At 44.1% G+C, this 22,403-nt stretch overlaps 1 protein-coding gene across 2 annotated transcripts in view; it reads left to right on the top strand.

Annotated features, from left to right (window-relative positions):
- The window catches only part of SLC25A40 (solute carrier family 25 member 40), a 101,218-nt gene that overhangs the window by 40,683 nt on the left and 38,132 nt on the right, over positions 1 to 22,403 (top strand). For both annotated transcript variants that reach the window (XM_050939642.1, XM_050939641.1), the window contains exons 7-8: positions 6,158 to 6,331; positions 20,306 to 20,415. In XM_050939642.1, coding sequence (XP_050795599.1) covers positions 6,158 to 6,331; positions 20,306 to 20,415 — 284 coding nt within the window. The remainder of the gene's footprint in view (positions 1 to 6,157; positions 6,332 to 20,305; positions 20,416 to 22,403) is intronic.

Raw genomic sequence — 22,403 nt, 5'->3', positions numbered from 1 at the left:
GTAGCAAAAAGCCACTCAATTGCCTTACATGAGGTGCAGGAGAAACAACATAAGTTGTTAAAAATCTTACAACTGGCATCATCGACCAAGATTGCCCTCCAAATGGATGAGGCTGTAATAGAGCCTGCGGAGGTAATATGGCAAACACCAGCATCAGCACCACCCACCAACAAATGGGTTGTCAGGAAATACTTCGTTCCAGCCAAAGGCATAGAATTTTTGTTTTCACACCCTCAAGCCTGCTCTCTGGTAGTAGAGGCTGCTAATCAGTGCAGTAAGCAGTCTCATTTCCACTGCCCACTACAAGATAAAGAACACAAGAGACAGGACCTCTTTGGGTGGAAAGTTTACCTCATCAGACACCCTTCTGCTTAGAGTTGCCAACTATTCTGCTGTACTAGCAAATTACGACTACTTGAACTATAGTAAAATACAAGAGTTCATGGAGGACCTCCCCAAGCATAAATGTCCTCAACTCATCGTCATGGTTGCAGGCTTCGGGAAACCCAAAAGAACTACAGCTGAAAGTGGAGAACTTCCCCCTCAATAGGCATAAACTATTCTCATAGCAAACAGACGACGTCCTCCATACCATGAAGGCCTCCCGAGCAGCACTGCGTACACTAGGCATACACCCACTGCCTGACAAACACCCTCGCTTTACAGCATACCAGAAGTCATAAGACACCTCGTTTAACCATCGTCAACCACGATACTTCACTCAGAACAGACCCAAACAGTCTGTGGGCTCAGATATGATGAGCTCCACAGAACCAGGCCTCGTCCAGCTACATCTAAGCCACAATGTTGAAGTCTTGGTCTAGGGTATGCACGACCTCCCCACACCTCTAGCGCCAGCAGATATCCCATCCCACAATTTTGGTCACCGCCTACACCCATTTTACCATGCCTGGGCTTTGATAGCCACAGATCAATGGGTTTTGGAGATCATACAATCTGGCTACGCCATTCCTTTCACAGCCATCTGCCCATCCTCCCCCCTTCAGGGACTCCTCTCATGAGCACCTTCTGCAACAGGAAATAGACCACCACCTGCTGCTGGGTGCTGTAGAACCACTACCACATCAATACAGAGGGAGGGGTTTTTATTCCAAATATTTCCTGACAGAGAAGAAAGGAAGGATATGGAGACCAGTCTTGGATCTCTGAAAACTCAACAGCTTCATACACAACCACAGATTCAGAATGGTCACTCTGGCCACAATAATCCCAGCCCTAGACGCAGGGGGGCTGGTTTGCAGCCCTCAACCTCCAAGATGCATACTTCCATATTACAGTACATCCTGCGCACAGATGGTTCCCGAAGTTCACAGTAGGACCCAATCACTACCAATACAGAAGAAGCAGTTACTCGCTTTGTGCAGTAATGATGGTTCTTCAAGATGTGTGTCCCTGTGGGTGCTCCACTACCCCACCCTCCTCCCCTCTACTTCGGAGTTCACACAGCTGAGCTCTGTGGTAGAGAAGGAACGGAAGGGATGGTCGGGGGAGCACATGCTACAGGAGGTGCCAAAGGTTGCATGAGATGACTCCTGTGTGTGCCCTTCCCCTGGCCAAGTACTGCTGCGAGAAATCTCTGATCTCCGGTGCAGGGTCGCACCCTTATCTAGAGTGGAGCACCCACAGAGGGACACATCGCGAAGAACCGTCGTTATTGCACAAGGTGAGTAACTTCTTCTTGCCATCCATAGAAACCTTCAGGAGAGGATTTCAGAGTATCTCTATGAAAATTTCATCAAAATTTCTTAGGAGGATACAAGGGACATCCTTATGTGTATTTAAAAAAAATATGATGTGCATGCCCTCCCCAATCTAACCCAACAGGGGAATGAAAAGCAGATGCAAGCTCTACCTCTGTTTCTTATACCCCTACCTTTTCTCATAGTAATAAAATAATGAAAAGTTGATACCTGTGTCTTGTTAACCTGGGGTTGAGCTGGGCACCATCTTTTCATTTTGTGACATTGCACTCCATATGCTTTGTGGAAATATGCTTATGAATATGATATAACCAGAATATGCTTTACGCTAAATACCCCTTGTATGGTGCCATTAGAAAGTTTGTAATCGACTGTGTTCATCCTATTTGTTAGCGTGTATTATTTCTATATCTGGAGTTAGGAGAATAAGATATAAACTTGTATCACTGATGGAAACATATTAAGTGGAGGCCATTAAGGGTGCTTCAGAAACAATCAGTTGTAAATGGCCCTAGTTACTTGAAAACCTTCCTGTGTACATGTGGGCCAGCCCATGGGGAATGGAGACTAGGATATTACAGTGACATGTGACCATGATACCTGATGATGAAATCCATCTTAAATCTGGTACTTTTTCATTTAGAGGAGGGTAGGGGACAAGCAGAGATAAAAGATTCCAGCCTTGTGCCAAAGCTATAAAAGTGGGTAGAGCAGGACAAAAAGGGCTGCCAGTCATGAGAGAACCCCTGCTTACCACCTGAGATGTATGCTGGAACTAACAAGTAATGTGTCGGGGAAAGGATTGGTCCCAGATTAGGAAGGCGTCTAGTCTGTGAAAGAAGCGTATTGGAACATCTTTGAGGGTGAGATATTACCTGTAATCAGTTTCTTAATGTATTAGGCTTAGATTTGCGTGTTTTGTTTTATTTTGCTTGCTGACTTGCTTTGTTCTGTTTGTTACTTGGAACCACGTAATCCTATTTTTTATACTTAATAAAATCAATTTTGTTTATTAATGAAGCCAGAGTAAGTGATTAAAACCTGGGGGAGCAAACAGCTGTGCATATCTCTCTATCTGTGATGTAGAGGGTGGACAATTTATGGATTTACCCTGTATGGATTTATCCAATTTTTGGATTTATGCAGATTAAAACAGATTTATTTGCGGTTCAGGCTCCCAGAAAGGCTGAAAGTACCTGCTGTCTACCCCAGGCAAAAGCGTGACTAGTGTGTGGAACTGGTATGGCTGGTTGGGCACTTGCGCACAACAAGGGAGAGCTGCTAGGTGTGCTCATGAATTTGGCAATCAGGAAAAGGCATTTAAAAATAAGGGGGTGTTTTAAAGGATGGTGTTGGCTTCTGGTTTCCGTGGCAGTGCAATTCATAATTGTGACCAGAGCAGTCACTGTTGGGCATTGCAGGCCAACTGCTGGAGAACTGTTAAGGTTGACGTAGGTCACACAGGCCTGGTCTACACTACGCGTTTAAACCGATTTTAGCAGCGTTAAACCGATTTAACACTGCATCCGTCCACACTACGAGGCCCTTTATATTGATATAAACGGCTCTTTAAACCGGTTTCTGTACTCCTCCCCGACGAGAGGAGTAGCGCTGAAATCAGTATTACCATATTGGATTAGGGTTAGTGTGGCCGCAAAAAGACGGTATTGGCCTCCGGGCGGTATCCCACAGTGCACCATTGTGACGGCTCTGGACAGCAATCTGAACTCGGATGCAGTGGCCAGGTAGACAGGAAAAGCCCCTTGAACTTTTGAATTTCATTTCCTGTTTGCCCAGCGTGGAGCTCTGATCAGCACGGGTTGTGATGCAGTCCCAAATCCAAAAAGAGCTCCAGCATGGACCATACGGGAGATATTGGATCTGACCACTGTATGGAGAGACAAATCTGTTCTATCAGAGCTCGGTTACAGAAGACGAAATGCCAAAGCATTTTAAAAAAATCTCCAGGCTATGATACAGAGTCCACAGCACAGTGCTGCGTGACAAGCGTAACGGAAAGCCAAAGATTCAAATGGATGCTTATGGAGGGAGGGAGGGGGTACCGAGGACTCCAGCTATCCCACAGTCCCCAGCAGTCTCCGAAAAGTATTTGCATTCTTGGCTGAGCTCCCAATGCCTGTAGGGTCAAACACATTGTCTGGAGTGGTTCACGGTATAGCTCGTTAATTTACCCCTTTACCCCTGTGAAAGAAAAGGGAAAAAAATTGTTTCTTGACTTTTTTCAATGTCACCCTATGTCTACTGCATGCTGCTGGTAGACGCGATGCTGCGGCAGTGAACAGCAGTATCCTCTCCTCTCCCCTCCCCGGTGGCAGACAGTACAATATGACTGCTATCCATCATCATCATCAGCACGTGAGTGCTCCTAGCTGACCTAAGGTGAGGTCGGCCGGGGGCGCCTGGGCAAAAATAGGAATGACTTCCGGTCATTCCCAGTAGATGGTACAAAATGGCTGGTAACCTTCTTCATCATAGCAACTGGGGGCTGAGCTCCATCAGCCCCCTCCCTTTCATGTGTAAAGAAAAGATTCTGTACTGCCTGGACTATCATAGCAGCGGGATGCTGGGCTCCTCTCCCTCACACCCTTTAATGTCCTGCCTGGACTATCATAGCAGCTGGAGGCTGCCTCCTCCTCATTTTATCTCACTGAAAGGTCAGTGTTTCTTGTTCCTGCATTCTTTATTATTTCATCACAAATGGGGGAACACTGCAATGGTAGCCCAGGAGGGTTAGGGGAGGAGGGAAGCAACGGGTGGGGTTGTTGCAGAGGCACCCCCTAGAATGCCATTTAGCTCATCATTTCTGTGGGATCTGACACGGAGCGGCTGTGCACTCTGGTTCTCTTGTACACTGGTTCTCTAGTACATTTGCACCATATTCTAGGTGGGACTGACTCTATTTTTAGATACCATAAAGGAGGGATTGACTCGTGGAGTCATTCCCATTTTTGTCTTTGCGCCCCCGGCCGACCTCAGCTAGGGGCACCCATGACAGCAGCAGATGGTACAGAATGACTGATAACCGTCATCTCATTGCCAATTTACAATGGCATGGCAGATGGTACAGAACAACTGATAACCATCTCTGCTATCTTGCAAAGGCAAATGAATGTTGCTGTGTAGCGCTGCAGTACCGCATCTGTTAGCAAAATCCAGTAGACGTATGGTGACAGTAAAAAAAAAAAAAAGCTGAACGGGCTCCATGGTTGCCGTGCTATGGCGTCTGCCAGGGCAATCCAGGGGAAAAGGGCGCGAAATGATTGTCTGCCGTTGCTTTCAAGGAGGAAGGAATGAGTGACGACATTTACCCAGAATCACCCGCCACACTGTTTTTGCACCATCATGCATTGGAATCTCAACCCAGAATTCCAATGGGCGGGGGAGTCTGCGAGAACTATGGGATAGCTACGGGATAGCTACCCACAGTGCAACGCTCCAGAAATCGACGCTAGCCTCGGACCATGGACGCACGCCACCAAATTAATGTGCTTAGTGTCGCCGCGTGCACTCGACTTTATACAATCTGTTTTATAAAACTGGTTTATGTAAAATCGGAATAATCCCGTAGTGTAGACATACCCACTGTGTCTACACTCTCACAGCGTTGATCTCAGTAGGTCTACCGTCATTCAAGGCAGTTCTGGGACGTGATTTTACTGAGTCACTATAACGGGGTGCTTACGTTGGCCAGAGACAAAGTTGAGTGTAGATACATGCATTAACAGGTTGACTGAAGGCATCTTACATCAACCTAAGTTTGTAGTGTAGACCAGGTATTAGCATGAAGCAAGCCACAGTCGCATGTATAGTTCACTAGTTTGTCACACACTTACTGGCTATGGGGACTCTGCTACCATGCACTAAAAGTTTTGTAGTGTGCGTTATGGAACTTTTAGTATGTGGTAGCATGGTCCACAAAGCCAGCTGGTATGCGGCAAACTAGTGCAATTTGTCACACTCAGAGGGTATGTCTACAGTCTAGTGGCACAGCTATGGTGCTGCAACTTTGCTGCTGTAGTGTTAGGATGCTTTCTACATCGATGGCAGGGGTTTTTCTGACTGTACAGATAATCCACTTCTCTAAGAAATGGTGTCTCAGTTGGCAGAAGAATTCCTCCATTGGCATAGCTGCTATGTCTACACTGGGGTTGGGTGGACCTAACTACATTGCACAGAGCACAAAAATTTTCACAGCCTTGTGCAATGCAGTTAGGTCAACCTAAGTTTTATGTGTAGACCATACCATGCCTATGGTCTCTATGAAAGCATAGCCTCTGATCTTGTGGCTGAAAGGAACCAAAAATATAGGGTGGTAGAAATGTTGGATTATTTTTAGTGTTTGGAAAATTGCTCTATTAACAGAATTGACTGTTTTTAAGTCCTGCTAATGAACCTTAATCTTTTTCCATTTTCAGTGGGTTCATTAACTGTAGTAAGTCCACTGGAGTTGATCAGAACTAAAATGCAGTCCCGCCAATTATCTTACAAACAACTGCGTATATGCATCAATAATACATTGGCCAAAGATGGTTGGCTTTCACTCTGGAGGGGCTGGGGTCCCACTGCTCTGAGAGATGTACCTTTCTCAGGTAAGGGTTTATCTTACATCAAAGTTTGTGTATGGAGAATACTTACTTGTCAATTCCTTTTCATTTTTTCCTTTATACACTGCTACCTTGATATAACATCACCCGATATAACACAAATTTGGATATAACATGGTAAAGCAGTGCTCCAGGAGTGCGGGGCTGCGCACTCAGGTGGTGCAAAGCAAGTTCAATATAACACGGTTTCACCTATAACGCGGTAAGATTTTTTGGCTCCCGAGGATAGCATTATATCGAGGTAGAAGTGTACTTTGATAACATTATAGCATGTGGCTCTAAGTAAGGTTGAGAGTGCTTTACTATTCTAAAAGCAGCAAAGAATCCTGTGGCACCTTACAGACTAACAGACGTTTTGGAGCATGAGCTTTCGTGGGTGAATATCCACTTCCTCAGATGCAACCCACGAAAGCTCATGCTCCAAAACGTCTGTTAGTCTATAAGGTGCCACAGGATTCTTTGCTGCTTTTACAGATCCAAACTAACACGGCTACCCCTCTGATACTTACTATTCTAAGTGCTTTAAAATCCATGTACTGAATTGGACTGTTTTGAAATTTGCTGTACCTCATGGGGATGTGGAGTAAGATTAAAGGTTCAGATTTGGGGTAACTTGAGCAAGGAGTTCCCCAGATATAGTCCTCCTAAAAAAAAGTTTACAATATCGCCTGCTTTTTCTAACTTTTTTTTTGCACACAGCTGGGGTTCAAATTGTACTTCTGATCCTCCCCAAACTGATTTCACTCACTCAAGATTTATTTTAGCAAATGTATGACACCCACTGACCTTTTGGGGAAGCAATGTTTCAAAAGCCACTGGGGTTAAGTTTGTAATTCCAGCTCAGCTTAAGGTAAATCGATCTACCAATGAGAGTGAAACGTGCATGTGCCGCAAGACTGGATCTCTGTTGCAAGTTAGAGGCTTTGCAGACAGTCTAATGCCAGTAACTTAGTGGGCTCAATATGATATGCTGTGGCCATTGAACCTTACCAGCACACAATGTACTGTGAGTTTGAGTCCTGTCCTTGGCAACTTTCAAAGCATGTGTGTTGTGCATGTTACTTTCTGTCCACAGTCTGCCTTTTTGGAGCCTTATTCGGAAGTTTTGTCCAGAGATCAGTATTTCTGATTTTAAAGCCAATATTTTCTATGATTCCTTCAGTGAATAAGGGATTGTCATGAGAGGGACTTTTGCTATCTGGAGCTCAGGAGCACTGATAGAGAAGAACAAAAAGGAGGAAGGGGAAAGTTAGGCACCCTTCTCTCCAGTGACATTGCTGGGGAGGAAGGGAAGTGGAACCATCTGTGCCCTCCCACATTCTTCCCCTATAAATATCCCCCTTCTTCCAACAATTCTTCCTCATGAGGCTCCAGAGATCTCCTTCTCTCCACTACTTCCTGATCCCATGGAAGGAACCTACAACTTCCCTCCTTCCCCATGCTGCCTCCAAGAGTAGGGAAAGGGCTCAAGGCTCACCCTTCTTCTGATGCTGCTGCTCGTATGGGAAAGGGGAGGGCAAACCAAGAAGTGTGAGAAGGAAAGAGCTGTTCAGTGGGGGGATGTAAGGGGCACTTCAGCTCTACCCCTCAGACTTTGACAGCCATGCCCCCCTTTTGTCCCGCCTGCAGAAAATGCTCCCAGACTCCAAGGCAGCCCTGGTCTAAACTACGAGTTTAGGTTGAATTTAGCAGTGTTAGATCCACATGACGAAGCCGTTATTTTCGACTTAAAGGCTGTTAAAATCAATTTTGGTACTCTTCCCCCAATGAGGGGATTAGCGCCGAAATTGACCTTGCCAGGTTGAATATGGGGTAGTGTGGTTGCAATTCGATGATATTGGTCTTCAGGAGCTATCCCAGTGTACTTACTCCCTTGTGGCTGCTCTGGACAGTGCTCTCAACTCTGATGCACTGGCCAAGTAGACAGGAAAAGGCTTACAAACTTTTGAATCTCATTTCTTGTTTCGCCAGCATGGTGATCTGCTGGTGAGTGCAGATCTCATCAGCAGAGGTGACCATGATGAAGTCCCAGAATTGCAAAAGAGCTCCAGCATGGACCAAACAGGAGGTATGGGATCTAATCGCTGTATAGGGAGACGAATCTGTGCTATCAGAAATCCTTTCCAAAAGACAAAATGCCTAAACATTTGAAAAAAATTCAAAGGGCATGAAGGACAGAGGCTATAACAGGGACCCGCAGCAGTGCTATGTGAAACTTAAGGAGCTGAGGCAAGCCTCCCAAAGAACCAGAGAGGCAAACGGCCGCTCTGGGTCAGAGCCCCAGACATGCCGCTTCTGTGATGAGCTGCATGCCATTCCAGGGGGTGCCCCTACAACTACCCGATCCCCTGCTTTGACTCTGTCAATGGAATAGCATGCAACAGGGATGCGGGTTTTGGGGATGAGGAAGATAGCTCACAGCAAGGAAGTGGAGAAACTGTTTTGCCCAACAACCAGGACTTGTTTCTTACCCTGAACCTGGAGTCAGTACCCCGCAACCCACCTAAGGCTGCCTCCCAGACCCGCCAGGCGGAGAAGGGACCTCTGGTGAGTGTACCTTTGTAAATATTATACATGGTTTGGTTTAAAAGCAAGTGTGTTTAATCATTAATTTGCCCTAGCAGCAAAGAATCCTGTGGCACCTTATAGACTAACAGACGTTTTGGAGCATGAGCTTTCGTGGGTGAATACCCACTTCCTCAGATGCATGCATCTGACGAAGTGGGTATTCACCCACAAAAGCTCATGCTCCAAAACGTCTGTTAGTCTATAAGGTGCCACAGGATTCTTTGCTGCTTTTACAGATCCAGACTAACATGGCTACCCTCTGATAATTTGCCCTGGCATTCGTGGCCAATACAGCTACTGGAAAAGTCTGTTAACGCGTCTGGGGATGGAGCGGAAATCCTCCAGAGACATCTCTATAAAGCTCTCCTGGATGTACTCCCAAAGCCTTTGCAAAAGGTTTCTGGGGAGGGCAGCCTTATTCCGTCCTACATGGTAGGACACTACCACGCCAGGCCAGTAGCACGTAGTCTGGAATCATTGCATAACAAAACGTGGCAGCGTATGGTCCCGGTGTTTGCCGGCATTCAAACAGCATCCATTCTTTATCTCTGTTATCCTCAGGAGAGTGATATCATTCCTGGTCACCTGGTTGAATTAGGGTGATTTTATTAAGGGGACATTCAGAGGTGCCCGTTCCTGCTGGACTGTTTGCCTGTGGTTGAACAGAAATCTTCCCTGCTGTTAGCCACGCGGTGGGGGGATGGGTGAAGTGATCATCCCAGAGAATTGGCGGGGAGGTTAGTTGGCTTTGTGCTGCACGTTAACCTGAAAACCACAGCCCCTCCTCCTTTTAAATGGCCAACCCAATGGCTGCTTGGTATGGGAAATGAGGGCGCTGCTGTTTGAAACCATTCCCATGTGTTATGAAGATTAAAGAAACCAAAAGACTGTGTCTTACCATGGTTGCCGGCAAGCCAAATTCTGTTGCTTGGTCCTGCGTGAAAGATCTCTCACACCAAACTGGCATATCCTCAATAAGAGGCAAAATGCGACCTTGTACCAAAAGCACATGTGCTATGTAATGTTAACAGCAAGGTTTACTGTGAAAGAGTCTACCCATTGTTCTCTAAAATGTGTCTTTTCAACTACCACTCTCCCTTTTTTTTCTTCCACCAGCTGCAAATGTTTCAACGCTCACACTATCTTCTCCTTCCCCAAGGCTAGCGAAGATTAGAAGGTGAAAAAAACGCACTCGCGATGAAATGGTCTCTGAGCTCATGCAGTCCTCCCACACTGAGAGAGCCTAGCAGAATGCGTGGACGCAGATAATGTCAGAGTCCAGGAAAGCACAATATGAATGCAAGGACAAGTGGCAGGCTGAAGACGATAGGTGGCGTCAGCTTGGTGACAGAAGGCAAGAGGCAATGCTGAGGCTACTGGAGGAACAAACTGATATGTTCCGGCATATGGTTGAGGTTTAGGAAAGGCAGCTTGAGTGCAGACCGCCGCTACAGCCCCTGTGTAACCAGCCGCCCTCCTCCCCAAGTTCCATAGCCTCTTCATCCAGATGCCCAAGAACGCGGTGGGGGGGCCTCTGGGCACCCAACCACTACATCCTAGAAGACTGCCCAAGCAACAAAAGTCTGGCGTTCAGTAAGTTTTAAAGTGCAGTGTGGCCTTGTCCTTCCCTCCTCCTCCACCCCTCCTGGGCTATCTTGGCAGTTATCCCCTTATTTGTGTGATGAATTAATAAATAGTGCATGAATGTGAAGCAACAATGACTTTATTGCCTCTGCAAGTGGTGATCAAAGGGGGGAGGGGAGGGTGGTTAGCTTAAACGCAGGGCCGACTTTAGCAAGTGCGGAGGCGGGCAGGGCTTGTACTCACCAGGCAGCGCTCCCAGTCTTTGGCAGCACTTCGGATTGCCAGCCGGGAGAGCGGGGCCGCAGGGCTTGCCGCACTCCGGGCGGGGCGGTGGGGCTTGCCGCCCTCCGGCCAGGACCACAGAGCCATGGGGCTGCCGTCCTCTGGCGGGAGAGCGGGACTGCGGGGCTTGCCTCACTCTGGCTGGCGCTCCAGGCGGGAGAGCGGGGCCACGGGGCTTACCACGCTCCGGCTGGCTCTCTGGCCAGGGGAGCGGGGCTGCCTAAAAAAAATTTAAAAGGTGTCTAAGGCATGGGGCCCGATTCTGGGGAATCGGGCAAATCGGCCTAAAGCCCGCCCTGCTTACAGGGAAATAGAGTGAACTAAGGGACAAGGGGGCGGTTTGTCAAGGAGTAACAAACAAACTAGCCTGGCCAGTCATGAAACTGGTTTTCAAAGCTTCTCTGATGCGCACCGCACCCTCCTGTACTCTGCTAACCTCCCTGGTGTCTGGCTGCGCATAATCAGTGGCCAGGCGATTTGCCTCAACCTCCTACCCTGCCATAAACGTCTCCGCCTTACTCTCACAGATATTGTGGAGCGCACAGCCAGCGGTAATAACAATGGGGACATTGGTTTTGCTGAGTTCCATCCAAGTCAGTAAACTGTGCCAGCGTGCTTTTAAACGTCCAAATACACATTCTACCACCATTCTGCACTTGCTGAGCCTATAGTTGAACAGCTCCTGACTACTGTCCAGGCTGTCTGTGTACGGCTTCACGAGCCATGGCATTAAGGGGTAGGCTGGGTCCCAAGGATAACTATAGGCATTTCAACATCCCCAACAGTTATTTTCTGGTCTGGGAAGAAAGTACCTTGCTGCAGGTTTTGAAACAGACCAGAGTTCCTGAAGATGCAAGCATCATGTATCTTTCCTGGCCATCCCACATTAATATTGGTGAAACGTCCCTTGTGATCCACCAGTGCTTGCAGCAGCATTGAAAAGTACCCCTTTCGGTTTATGCACTCGCTGGCTTGGTGCTCCGGTGCCAAGATAGGGATATGGGTTCTGTCTATCGCCTCACCACAGTTAGGGAATCCCATTGCAGCAAAGCCATCCGCTGTGACCTGCATGTTTCCCAGAGTCACTACCCTTGATATCAGCAGCTCTTTGATTGCGTTGGCTGCTTGGATCACAGCAGCCCCCACAGTAGATTTGCCCACTCCAAATTGATGCCTGACTGACTGGTAGCTCACTGGCTTTGCAAGCTTCCACAGGGCTATCACCACTCGCTTGTGAACTGCAAGGGCTGCTCTCATCTTGGTATTCTTCAGGGAGGAGGAAAGCAAGTCACAGAGTTCCGTGAAAGTGCCCTTACGCATGCGAAAGTTTCACAGCCACTGGGTATCGTTCCAGACATGCAACACTATGCAGTCTTACCAGTCTGTGCTTGTTTCCCGGGCCCAGAAACATATTTTCCATGGCATGAACCTGTCCCATTAACACCAGGATGTCCACATTGCCAGGCCCATACTTTGAGAGAAGTCTGTGTCCATGTCCTCATCACTCTCATCACTGCGCTGCTGTCACCTATTTGCCTATTTTTGCTTTTGCAGGTTCTGGTTCTGCATATGCTGCAGGATAATGCGCATGGTGTTTACAGTGCTTATAACTGCGGGCTCCATACTTGTCATGCTATGGCGTCTGTGCTGAAAAAAGGCATGAAATGATTGTCTGCTGTTGCTCTGATGAAGGGAGGGGCGACTGATGACATGAATTGTCACACAAAATGGCCCCCTCAAGGATTCAACTCACAACCCTGGGTTTAGCAGGCTAATGCTCAAACTGCTAAGCTATCCCTTCCCCCACTATTCACGGAGGGAGGGAAGGGGGAGTAAATGAATACAAACGAATGCAAAACAAATTTGGTCTCTTTATTATTTTGATCCACTCCATCTCTCTTATACATCTTAGGCTAGCAGCAGATGGTGCAATATGACTGCTAGCCATTGTCATCTCCTGGCTGCTCGCCAGAAGACAGTGCAGTATGATTGCTAGCCATTGTTGTCTCTTGGCTGCTTGCCAGAAGATGGTGCAGTACAACTGCTGGCCATCGTCATCTCCAATTTATGTCCAGGCGCCCCCAGCCAACCACATCGAGGCCAGCCAGGAGCACACATATCTGCCCAGGCACCCCTCGACTGACCTCGTCGAGGTCGGCTAAAAGAGCACCCAGGAGATGACGACGATGGCTACCAATTGTAATGCACCATCTGCTGCCAAAAGGCAATGAGCTGCTGCTGTGTAGCAATGCAGTACCACGTCTGGCAGCACCCAGGAGACATACGGTGACGGTGAGCTGAGCGGGCTCCATGCTTGCCGTGGTATGTTGTCTGCACGGGTAACCCAGGAAAATAGGTCCGAAACAATTTATTGCCATTGCTTTCACAGGGAGAGGATGGGCTGATGATATTTACCCAGAACCACCAGTGACAGTGTTTTTGCCTCATCAGGCATTGGGAGCTCAACCCAGAATTCCAATGGGTGGTAGAGACTGTGGGAACTGTGGGATAGCTGTCCCCAGTGCAGTGCTCTGGAAGTTGAGACTAGCCTTGGTACTGTGGATGCACTGTGCCGAGTTAATGGTCTTATTAGTCTTAAGTGAGGACACACACTATCGACTGTGTAAAATAGATTTCTAAAAAATCAACTTCTATAAATTCGACCTAATTTCATAGTGTAGACATACCCTCAGTCTCTCCATCTTCTTTCCAGCTACTTAACTTTCAGAGTCCTGGCTATATCTTATCAATAGGGAGAAAGGCTGGGAGAAAGGACTAGATTGTGCTGATCATGCAAAGAGGTGGGAGATGAAGAGATGGTTTAGGACTGATGTGCCTTTTGTGACAGGGGAAATTACTGCCAAGGAGTCAGAGGCACAGAGGGGGAGAGCTTGACTGAATTACATGAGAAAATGGAGATTTATTTATTTTTAAACAGGGAAATTAACTCCCCCCAAACTTCATTTATGCAGATTAAGGTTGTTCAGTGCTGCCTTGTGCCCTTCCAGAATATGGGGAGTGACTAAATATAACCCTCTGAACACCAGGAAACACAAAGTAAGGTACATGCCACCTCTGCAATGCAACTTTAACTCTGCCCTCTTTGAGCAGTACCCTGGCACATGAATAACACACATACTGGCACTCAGATTTAGCTCTAGTTAACTCTTCTCAAGTTAGCCTAGCTTGAGTAAGAGTGGCTACATAGTGAAATAACACTCAAGCTGAACAGAATGATTGGACTAGCAATGCAGAGTTGCACTGTTCCCACTGCATTACCTGCCTGAGCATCAGCAACACTTGAACTTTAACTCGTATCCCCTGACAAGCCAGCTAGCTTGAGTTTAAAGTGCCACCTAACTTGAGCTAGAGACTTGTGAGCAGACAGGAGTCAGGGTAGGGGCAACACTGAAATTATATCACAAACCCACACTGCAGTGAAAACACCCCCAATATGCTGCAGAATGCCGTAGGAACTGAGCACTGTTGGACAAAATTTCACACTTTCTCTTGGTAAGGCAAAACATGAGTCAGGCATAACAAACAGCTGTCTACAGCTGGCCTACATGAAAACACTGAGACTACTCCACACAAATCACCCCAGACTTGGAACATAACAAAATAACGGCCATACTGGGTCAGACCAAAGGTCCATCTAGCTCAGTATTCTGTCTTCTGACAATGGCCAAAGCCAGGTTCCCCAGAGGGAATGGACAGAATAGGTAATCATCAAGTGATCCATCCCGTAGCCCAGTCCCACCTTCTGGCAAACCGAGTCTAGGGACACCATCCCTGTCCATCCAGGCTAATAGCCATTGATGGACCTATCCTCCATTAACTTATCTAGTTCTTTTTTGAGCCCTGTTATAGTCTCGGCCTTCACAACATCCTCTGGCAAGGAGTTTCACAGGTTGACTGCATTGTGTGAAAAAATACTTCCTTTTATTTGTTATAAGCCTGCTTCCTATTAATTTCATTTGGTGACCCATAGTTCTTGTGTTATGAGAAGGAGTAAATAACACTTTCTTATTTACTTTCTCCACACGAGTCATGATTTTGTAAACCTCTATCATATCCCCCATTAGTTGTCTCTTTTCCTAGATGAAAAGTCCCAGTCTTATTAATCTTTCCTCATATGGCAGCTGTTCTATATCCCTAATAATCTTTGTTGCCCTTTTCTGAACCTTTTCCAATTCCAATACATCTCTTTTTGAGATGGAGGGACCACATCTACACTCATTATTCAAGATGTGGGCAAATCATGGATTTATAATATATAATATAGGTAATATATTTTCTGTCTTATTATCTATCCGTTTCTTAATGATTCCCACCATTCTGTTCACTTTTTCGAATGCCGCTGCACATTGAGTGGATGTTTTCAGAGAACTATTCACAATGACTCCAAGATCTCTTTCTTGAGTGGTAACAGCTAATTTAGACCCCATCATTTTATATGTTTAGTTGGGATTATGTTTTCCAATGTGCATTACTTTGCATTGATCAACACTGAATTTCATCTGCCATTTTGTTGCGTAGTCACTTAGTTTTGAGAGATCCTTTTGTAGCTCTTCACAGTCTGCCTGGGACTTAACTATCTTGAGTAGTTTTGTATGATCTGTAAATTTTGCCACTTCACCGTTCACCCATTTTTCCAGATCATTTATGAATATCTTGAATAAGACTGGGCCCAATACAGACCTCTGGAGGACACCACTATTTACCTCTCTCCATTCTGAAAATTGACCATTTATTCCTATCCTTTGTTACCAATCCATAAGAGGACCTTCCCTGTTGTCCCATGACAGCTTACCTTACTTAAGAGCCTTTGGTGAGGGACCTTGTCAAAGGCTTTTTGAAAATCTAAGTACACTGTATCCACTGCATTGCCCTTGTCCACATGCTTGTTGGCCCCCTCTGAGAATTCTAGTAGATTGGTGAGGCATGATTTCCCTTTACAAAAACCATGTTGACTCTTCCCCAACAAATTACGTTCATCTATATTTCTGACAATTTTGTTCTTTACTATAGTTTCAATCAGTTTGCCCAGTACTGAAGTCAGGCTTACTGGCCTGTAATTGCTGGGATCACCTCTGGAGCCCTTTTTGAAAATTGGTGTCACATTAGCTATCCTCCAGTCATTTGGTACAGAAGCTGATTTAAATGATAGGTTACAGACTTCAGTTAGTAGTTCTGCAATTTCATATATGAGTTCCTTCAGAACTCTTGAGTGAATACCATCTGGTCCTGGTGACTTATTACTATTTAGTTTATCAATTTGTTCCAAAATCTCCTCTAAGGGCACCTCAATCTGGGGCAGTTCTTCAGATTTGTCACCTAAAAAGAATGGTTCAGATCTGGGAATCTCCCTCACATCATCATCTGTGAAGACGGATGCAAAGAATTCATTTAGTTTCTCTGCAATGACTTTATTGTCCATCTTGATTGTCCAGTGGCCCCATTGGTTGTTTAGCAGGCTTCCTGCTGCTGATGTACTTAATATTTTTTTTGCTATTACTTTTTGAGTCTTTGGCTAGCTGGTCTTAATTCTTTTTTGGTCTTCCTAATTATATCTTTACACTTCATTTGCCAGAGTTTATGGTCCTTTCTATTTTCCTCACTTCCAGTTTTTAAAGGATGCGTTTTTGCCTCTCACTGCTTCTTTTACTTTGTTATTTAGCCATGGTGGCGCTTTTTTGGTTCTTTCACTACGTTTTTTAAATTTGGGGTATACATTAAAGTTAGCCTCTATTATGTTGTCTTTAAAAAGTTTCCATACAGCTTGCAGGGATTTCACTTTTTACACTGTACCTTTTAATTTCTTGCATAGTGTCAAGTATCATGGGGTAGCCGTGTTCATCTGTAACTATAAAAACAACGAAGAGTCCAGCGGCATCTTAAAGACTAACAGATTTATTTGGACATAGACATTAGTGAGTAAAAAACCTCACTTCTTCAGATGCATGGAGAGAAAATTACAGATGCAGGCATTATATAATGACACATGAAGAGAAGGGAGTTACCTCACAAGTGGAGAATCAGTGCTGACCGGGCCAGTTTGATCAGGGTGGATGTAGTCACCTCCTGCTTTTAATTTCTGTTTGACTGAGTTCCCCAGTGTAGTTCCCCTTTCTGAAATTAAATGCTACAGTGTTGGGCTGCTTTGGTGTTTACCTTGCCACAGGGATGTTAAATTTAATTATATTAAGGTCACTATTACCAAGCGGTCCAGGTATATTCCTGTCTTGGACCAGATCCTGTGCTCCACTTAGGACTAAATCAAGAATTGCCTCTCCTCTTGTGGGTTCCAGGACTAGATGCTCCAAAAAGCAGTCATTTAAGGTATTAAGAAACTTTATCTCTGCATCCTGTCCTGAGGTGACATATACCCAGTCAACATTGGGATAGTTGAAATTCCCCATTATTATTGAGTTTTTTATTTTAATAGCCTCTCTAATCTGAGCATTTCACAGTGACTATCACCATCCTGGTCAGGTGGTTGATAATATATCCCTACTGCTATATTCTTATTATTAGATTCTATGGTACAGTTTGGATCATTTAAGATTTTTGATTCTACACTTTCTTTCACATATAGTGCCACTCCCCCAGCAGCATGACCTGTTCTGTTCTTCCGATATATTTTGTACCCTGGTATTACTGTGTCCCATTGATTATCCTCATTCCAGCAAGTTTCTGTGCTGCCTATTATATCAATATCCTCTAGTTCACCCATCTTATTATTTAGACTTCTAGCATTGGCATATAAGCACTTCAAAAATTTGTCACTTTTCAGTTGTCTGCCATTACATGATATAATTGAATGGGATTTTTTTTCATTTCACTGTTTCTCATCAGATCCTACCTGTATTTTATCATTATCCATCCTCTCCTCCTTACTGGAACATAGGGAATCTCCATTAATAGATCCTCCTCTAGCGAATGTCTCTGTCAGAACCACATGCTCGTACGCACTTGTCGGCTTTCCTCCAGCCCTTAGTTTAAAAACTGCTCTACGACTTTTTTAATTGTAAGTGCCATCAATATGGTTCCATTTTGATTCCACTTCACTCTTGCCCGAAGGATTTTCTCTGAGACATTGCCTTCACTGACCCCTCACTAGCCCCTGAAGACCACTGTCATATGTACCACCAGACAGATAACAATCTCCATGACAAGAAGATGCCCTTGTGTTCCTCTGCTGCCACAGTCTACAGAATTTAGTGCTGAAATTAGGCATAGTTGATCTTTCAGGGTACACATGCACCTCTCATCATTCACAGCAACAATTCTGCCAGCCTGCTTCAGTTTATCCCACCTCCATTCAGTACAGCTGCATCTAAATCTGTGAATAGTAGTTGGAATTGGAGACAAAGAAATGCTGCAGTTAAAATGTGTGGAACACAACACAAAATAATTGCACAGTATTGTAGTTGTTTCTCAGGTCTCTATTATGGAAGCTACATATACTGAGGCATTCCCAGTGGCTATTTTGCCAGCTTCAGGGGGGAAGAGTTAAGGTCATGTTGAAGAGGTAGCATGTAGCTTAACTTTGTATTTTCAGTTTTTCAGAGGGTTAAGTTAAGCTTAACACTCTCTGCGTTATGAAACAGCACAATGCAGCACTGGGCAATCTTTGCTCTGTGTTAATAAAGTTTTTGTTTATAAAATGTGAATGGGAAGTAACACTGAAAATATACATAGAAATGTAATTAACTTTTTCAGTTAATTCATGAAGCCAGTAAATCACCTCATGCACGCATAGAAGAATTTTAATTTTATTTTTCAGAATGAATCTGTCTTAGAACTGTATGTAGCACATCCTTTTAACTATAGACATGGAAGTTTGAAATAGCTTTTTGGAAATTCCCTACAGGAAATCCTGCCATCAACACAGACATTAGGTGTATATGTGATTTTTGAGCTGCTAGTGCTAATTTGCTTGATCTACTTCAGTGGTTCTCAAAGTTTTGTACTAATGATCCCTTTCACACAGCAAGAGTCTGAGTGCGACCCCCTACTCAGGGCTGGCTCAAGGCACCAGCGTTCCAAGCATGTGCTTGGGGTGGCACTTCTCAAGGGGCAGCATTCCAGCGCTTTGGAAGTGGCTCTTTTCAAGGGTAATTAGGTTTTACATACTGTTAAAATAAAACCTATTTCCCCATGTTAATTTTTGCCCCCTACTGTTACTCACACCTTCTTGTCAACTGTTGGAAATGGGCCATCCTGATTATCACTACAAAAGTTTTTTTTCTCCTGCTGATAATAGTCCACCTTTATCTGATTACTTTCATTATAGTTAGTATGGCAACACCCATTTTTTCATGTCCTCTATCTATATATATCGTCCTACTGTATTTTCCACTGCATGCATCTGATGAAGTGGGTTTTAGCCCACAAAAGCTTATGCTCAAATAAATTTGTTAGTCTCTAAGGTGCCACAAGTACTCCTCATTCTTTTTGCCAATACAAACTAACACGGCTACCACTCTGAAACCTGTTTTCCTCAAACAGTTTTAGAACTATCCTGCTGAAATCTTGGGCTGCCTTTCCAAAGTGTTTGAAAGATTGTCTCATTATCAGTGTAGCAAAGTTCCAAGGTGAGCTCAGTGTCATTGTAAACCTAACTTCAAGTAGCATCAAAACATTTTTGTTTTCCCCACAGAATAATAGGCACCTTAGAGACAACCTTTATTGAGATGATAATTTAGAATTATTATAATAGTGAATATCTCTTTGGCTGTGTTTTGAATTTTGAGTATGGATGTGAGGAAGAGGAGAGTGTGTTCAGCCTTTTTAAGAAATTTTCAGATTTTTTTCACTCTAACAGAAAATGGATTATTTTTAAAATTGAAAATTTGCTTTAGACTTAGTTCTCAATAAGTGCAAATGCCTTTGTACTCTAGGAATTTGGTTTAGAAATTAAGCTTTACAGCCACATTTGGTGAAAGTTAAGTATACAATTTTCTATTAATTTTAACAGCATGTTGAACTATGATAATGTGTGACAAGTATGTATGGGTGTGCAATTTTGAACATTGACATAATTGTATATATATTTAGCCATTTTTGACTAATATTACACATTCAAATAAATACACACTGTTTTCAATCTATTGATCTGGTGCTTAAAACAAAGGAACAGCACAGCTGTTGGTTGTGTATCCTACTCATTCAGTTTTTTCATAAATATGAGGACTACCACTTTCATTAGTGCCCTGTCTTTTGTTTTGTGCCAGTCCTCTCTTCTTCCTTTCTCTTTCCCAGTCTCTTCTGTCTCCTTCCTTCTCTTTTTAAATTTGCATCCTTTTCTGTATTTCTCTCTCCTTTTTTGTTTTTGTTTGGATTTTTCTTCCCTTTCTTTGCTCTGGCATTCTTAGGGTAAGAGCATGCAAACAGTAGCATTTTTAGATGTCTAAGAGATAAAGAAGGGGAATGAATTAGTTCTTCTGTGTTTGATACACAGATTTATGTTGCTTGTTGTAAGTTTCTGGTTTCGGAGATTTTTTTTTCCTATCTCCATAGCAATGTACTGGTATCACTATGAATGCATCAAGAAGCGGTTGTGCAAGACGTTTGATGTACATGAACCAACATTTTTGATCAGCTTTACTTCAGGGGCAGGAGCTGGCTCTGTAAGTCTCTATGTTTCTATTGCTGATATTCTAAGCAAACTTCTTCCTTGCATTAATCTCATCAGATTTGGTTCTCTATAGTCCTCTCCCTCCAGAGTGCTCTGTTCAATGCCATTTCCTCTACCACACCCCATGCTAACATGTCTTCATTTAGGATGTTTCTAATAAATTGTTCAATTCATTGGGAGTTTGTATCTGTAATTAATAAAACACAAGGATGATTCTCCTACAAATTGTGAATATGTTGTTGAACACAAGGTTAGAATCAATGCGTCTTTAGCTATACATAAAATGTAGTTATCTGGTGATGAAACACTTGAATTGTTATTGCCTTTATTTGTAAGTGAAGCAAACTGGAAAACATTTAATAAAATCAGAGGGGTAGCTGAGTTAGTCTGTATCCACAAAAACAACGAGGAGTCCGGTGGCATCTTAAAGACTAACACTTAAAAATATGTCAATTGCAATAGATTTTTTACCTTCAGTCCATTTGGTAGGATGTCCATCTGTTTGCACTTGGAGAGGAAGAAGTCTTTAAGGTGCCACTGGACTCCTAGTTAATTAATAAAATGTTAAAGTAAAATACAGTGTAAAAGATATCTAATTAGTTTTGATTGGAAATCTTATTAAAACTTTTTTCTATTGCTACAGATTTTAGCAACCTGTTAAATCATGGAGTCTGTAGCTGCAGTTAATAAAATAAAATAAAATAAAATAAATAAGAAGTATTGGCAGAGTTCAGGAAACAATCACAGCTGAAGCCTTCAGTTAGCCTGAACTTTGCCAAAGCTGGCTATTATTCCCACGAGAAAGCAGCAAAGAGTTCTGTGGCACCTTATAAACTAACAGACGTTTTGGAGCATGAGCTGTCGTGGGTGAATACCCACTTCATCAGATGCATGTAGTGGAAATTTCCAGGGGCAGGTATATATATGCAGGCAAGCTAGAGATAATGAGGTAGTTCAATCAGGGAGGATGAGGCCCTGTTCTAACAATTGAGGTGTGAAAACCAAGGGAGGAGAAACTGGTTCTGTAATTGGCAAGCCATTCACAGTCTTTGTTTAATCCTGATCTGATGGTGTCAAATTTGCAGATGAATTGAAGCTCAGCAGTTTCTCTTTGAAGTCTGGTCCTGAAGTTTTTTTGCTGCAGGATGACCACCTTAAGGTCTGCTATAGTGTGGCCAGGGAGGTTGAAGTGTTCTCCTACAGGTTTTTGTATATTGCCATTCCTAATATCTGATTTGTGTCCATTTATCCTTTTCCGTAGCTATTGTCCAGTTTGGCCGATGTACATAGCAGAGGGGCATTGCTGGCATATGATGGCATATATTACATTGGTGGACGTGCAGGTGAATGAACCGGTGATGGTGTGGCTGATCTGGTTAGGTCCTGTGATGGTGTCGCTGGTGTAGATATGTGGGCAGAGTTGGCATCGAGGTTTGTTGCATGGATTGGTTCCTGAGCTAGAGTTACTATGGTGCAGTGTCAAGTATCAGAGGGATAGCTGTGTTAGTCTGGATCTGTAAAAGCAGCAAAGAATCCTGTGGCACCTTATAGACTAATAGACGTTTTGGAGCATGAGCTTTCGTGGGTGAATACCCACTTCTTCAGATGCATGGTGCAGTGTGCAGTTACTGGTGAGAATATGTTTCAGGTTGGCAGGTTGCCTGTGGGCGAGGACTGGCCTGCCACCTAAGGCCTGTATTTCCACATTACTTCAATCATGTTAACTTTGTGAAAATGGTTTGTTTGAAAAGAAGCACTATATGGGCAACTGTTAGGCCTCAAAGTAACCATAACAGCAAAGCTAGAATATGCTGTTTTCAGACACTTGATAGCTTTTCCTTCTATTTTAACATATACATAGTATAATTGCTGCCTTTTTAATTTTTCTAACAAGGACAATATGGTGTGTGCCTGTGGGGTGGGGAGTTAATGATACTAAAAATGTTCTCTTTCTTTCCTGCATGTTTGCATTTTTAAGAT

Source organism: Gopherus flavomarginatus, chromosome 2, assembly GCF_025201925.1.
Source record: "Gopherus flavomarginatus isolate rGopFla2 chromosome 2, rGopFla2.mat.asm, whole genome shotgun sequence".
Classification (NCBI taxonomy): domain Eukaryota; kingdom Metazoa; phylum Chordata; order Testudines; family Testudinidae; genus Gopherus; species Gopherus flavomarginatus.
Note: the sequence above shows the minus strand (reverse complement) of the source record. Positions and strands in the feature narration are given on the sequence as shown.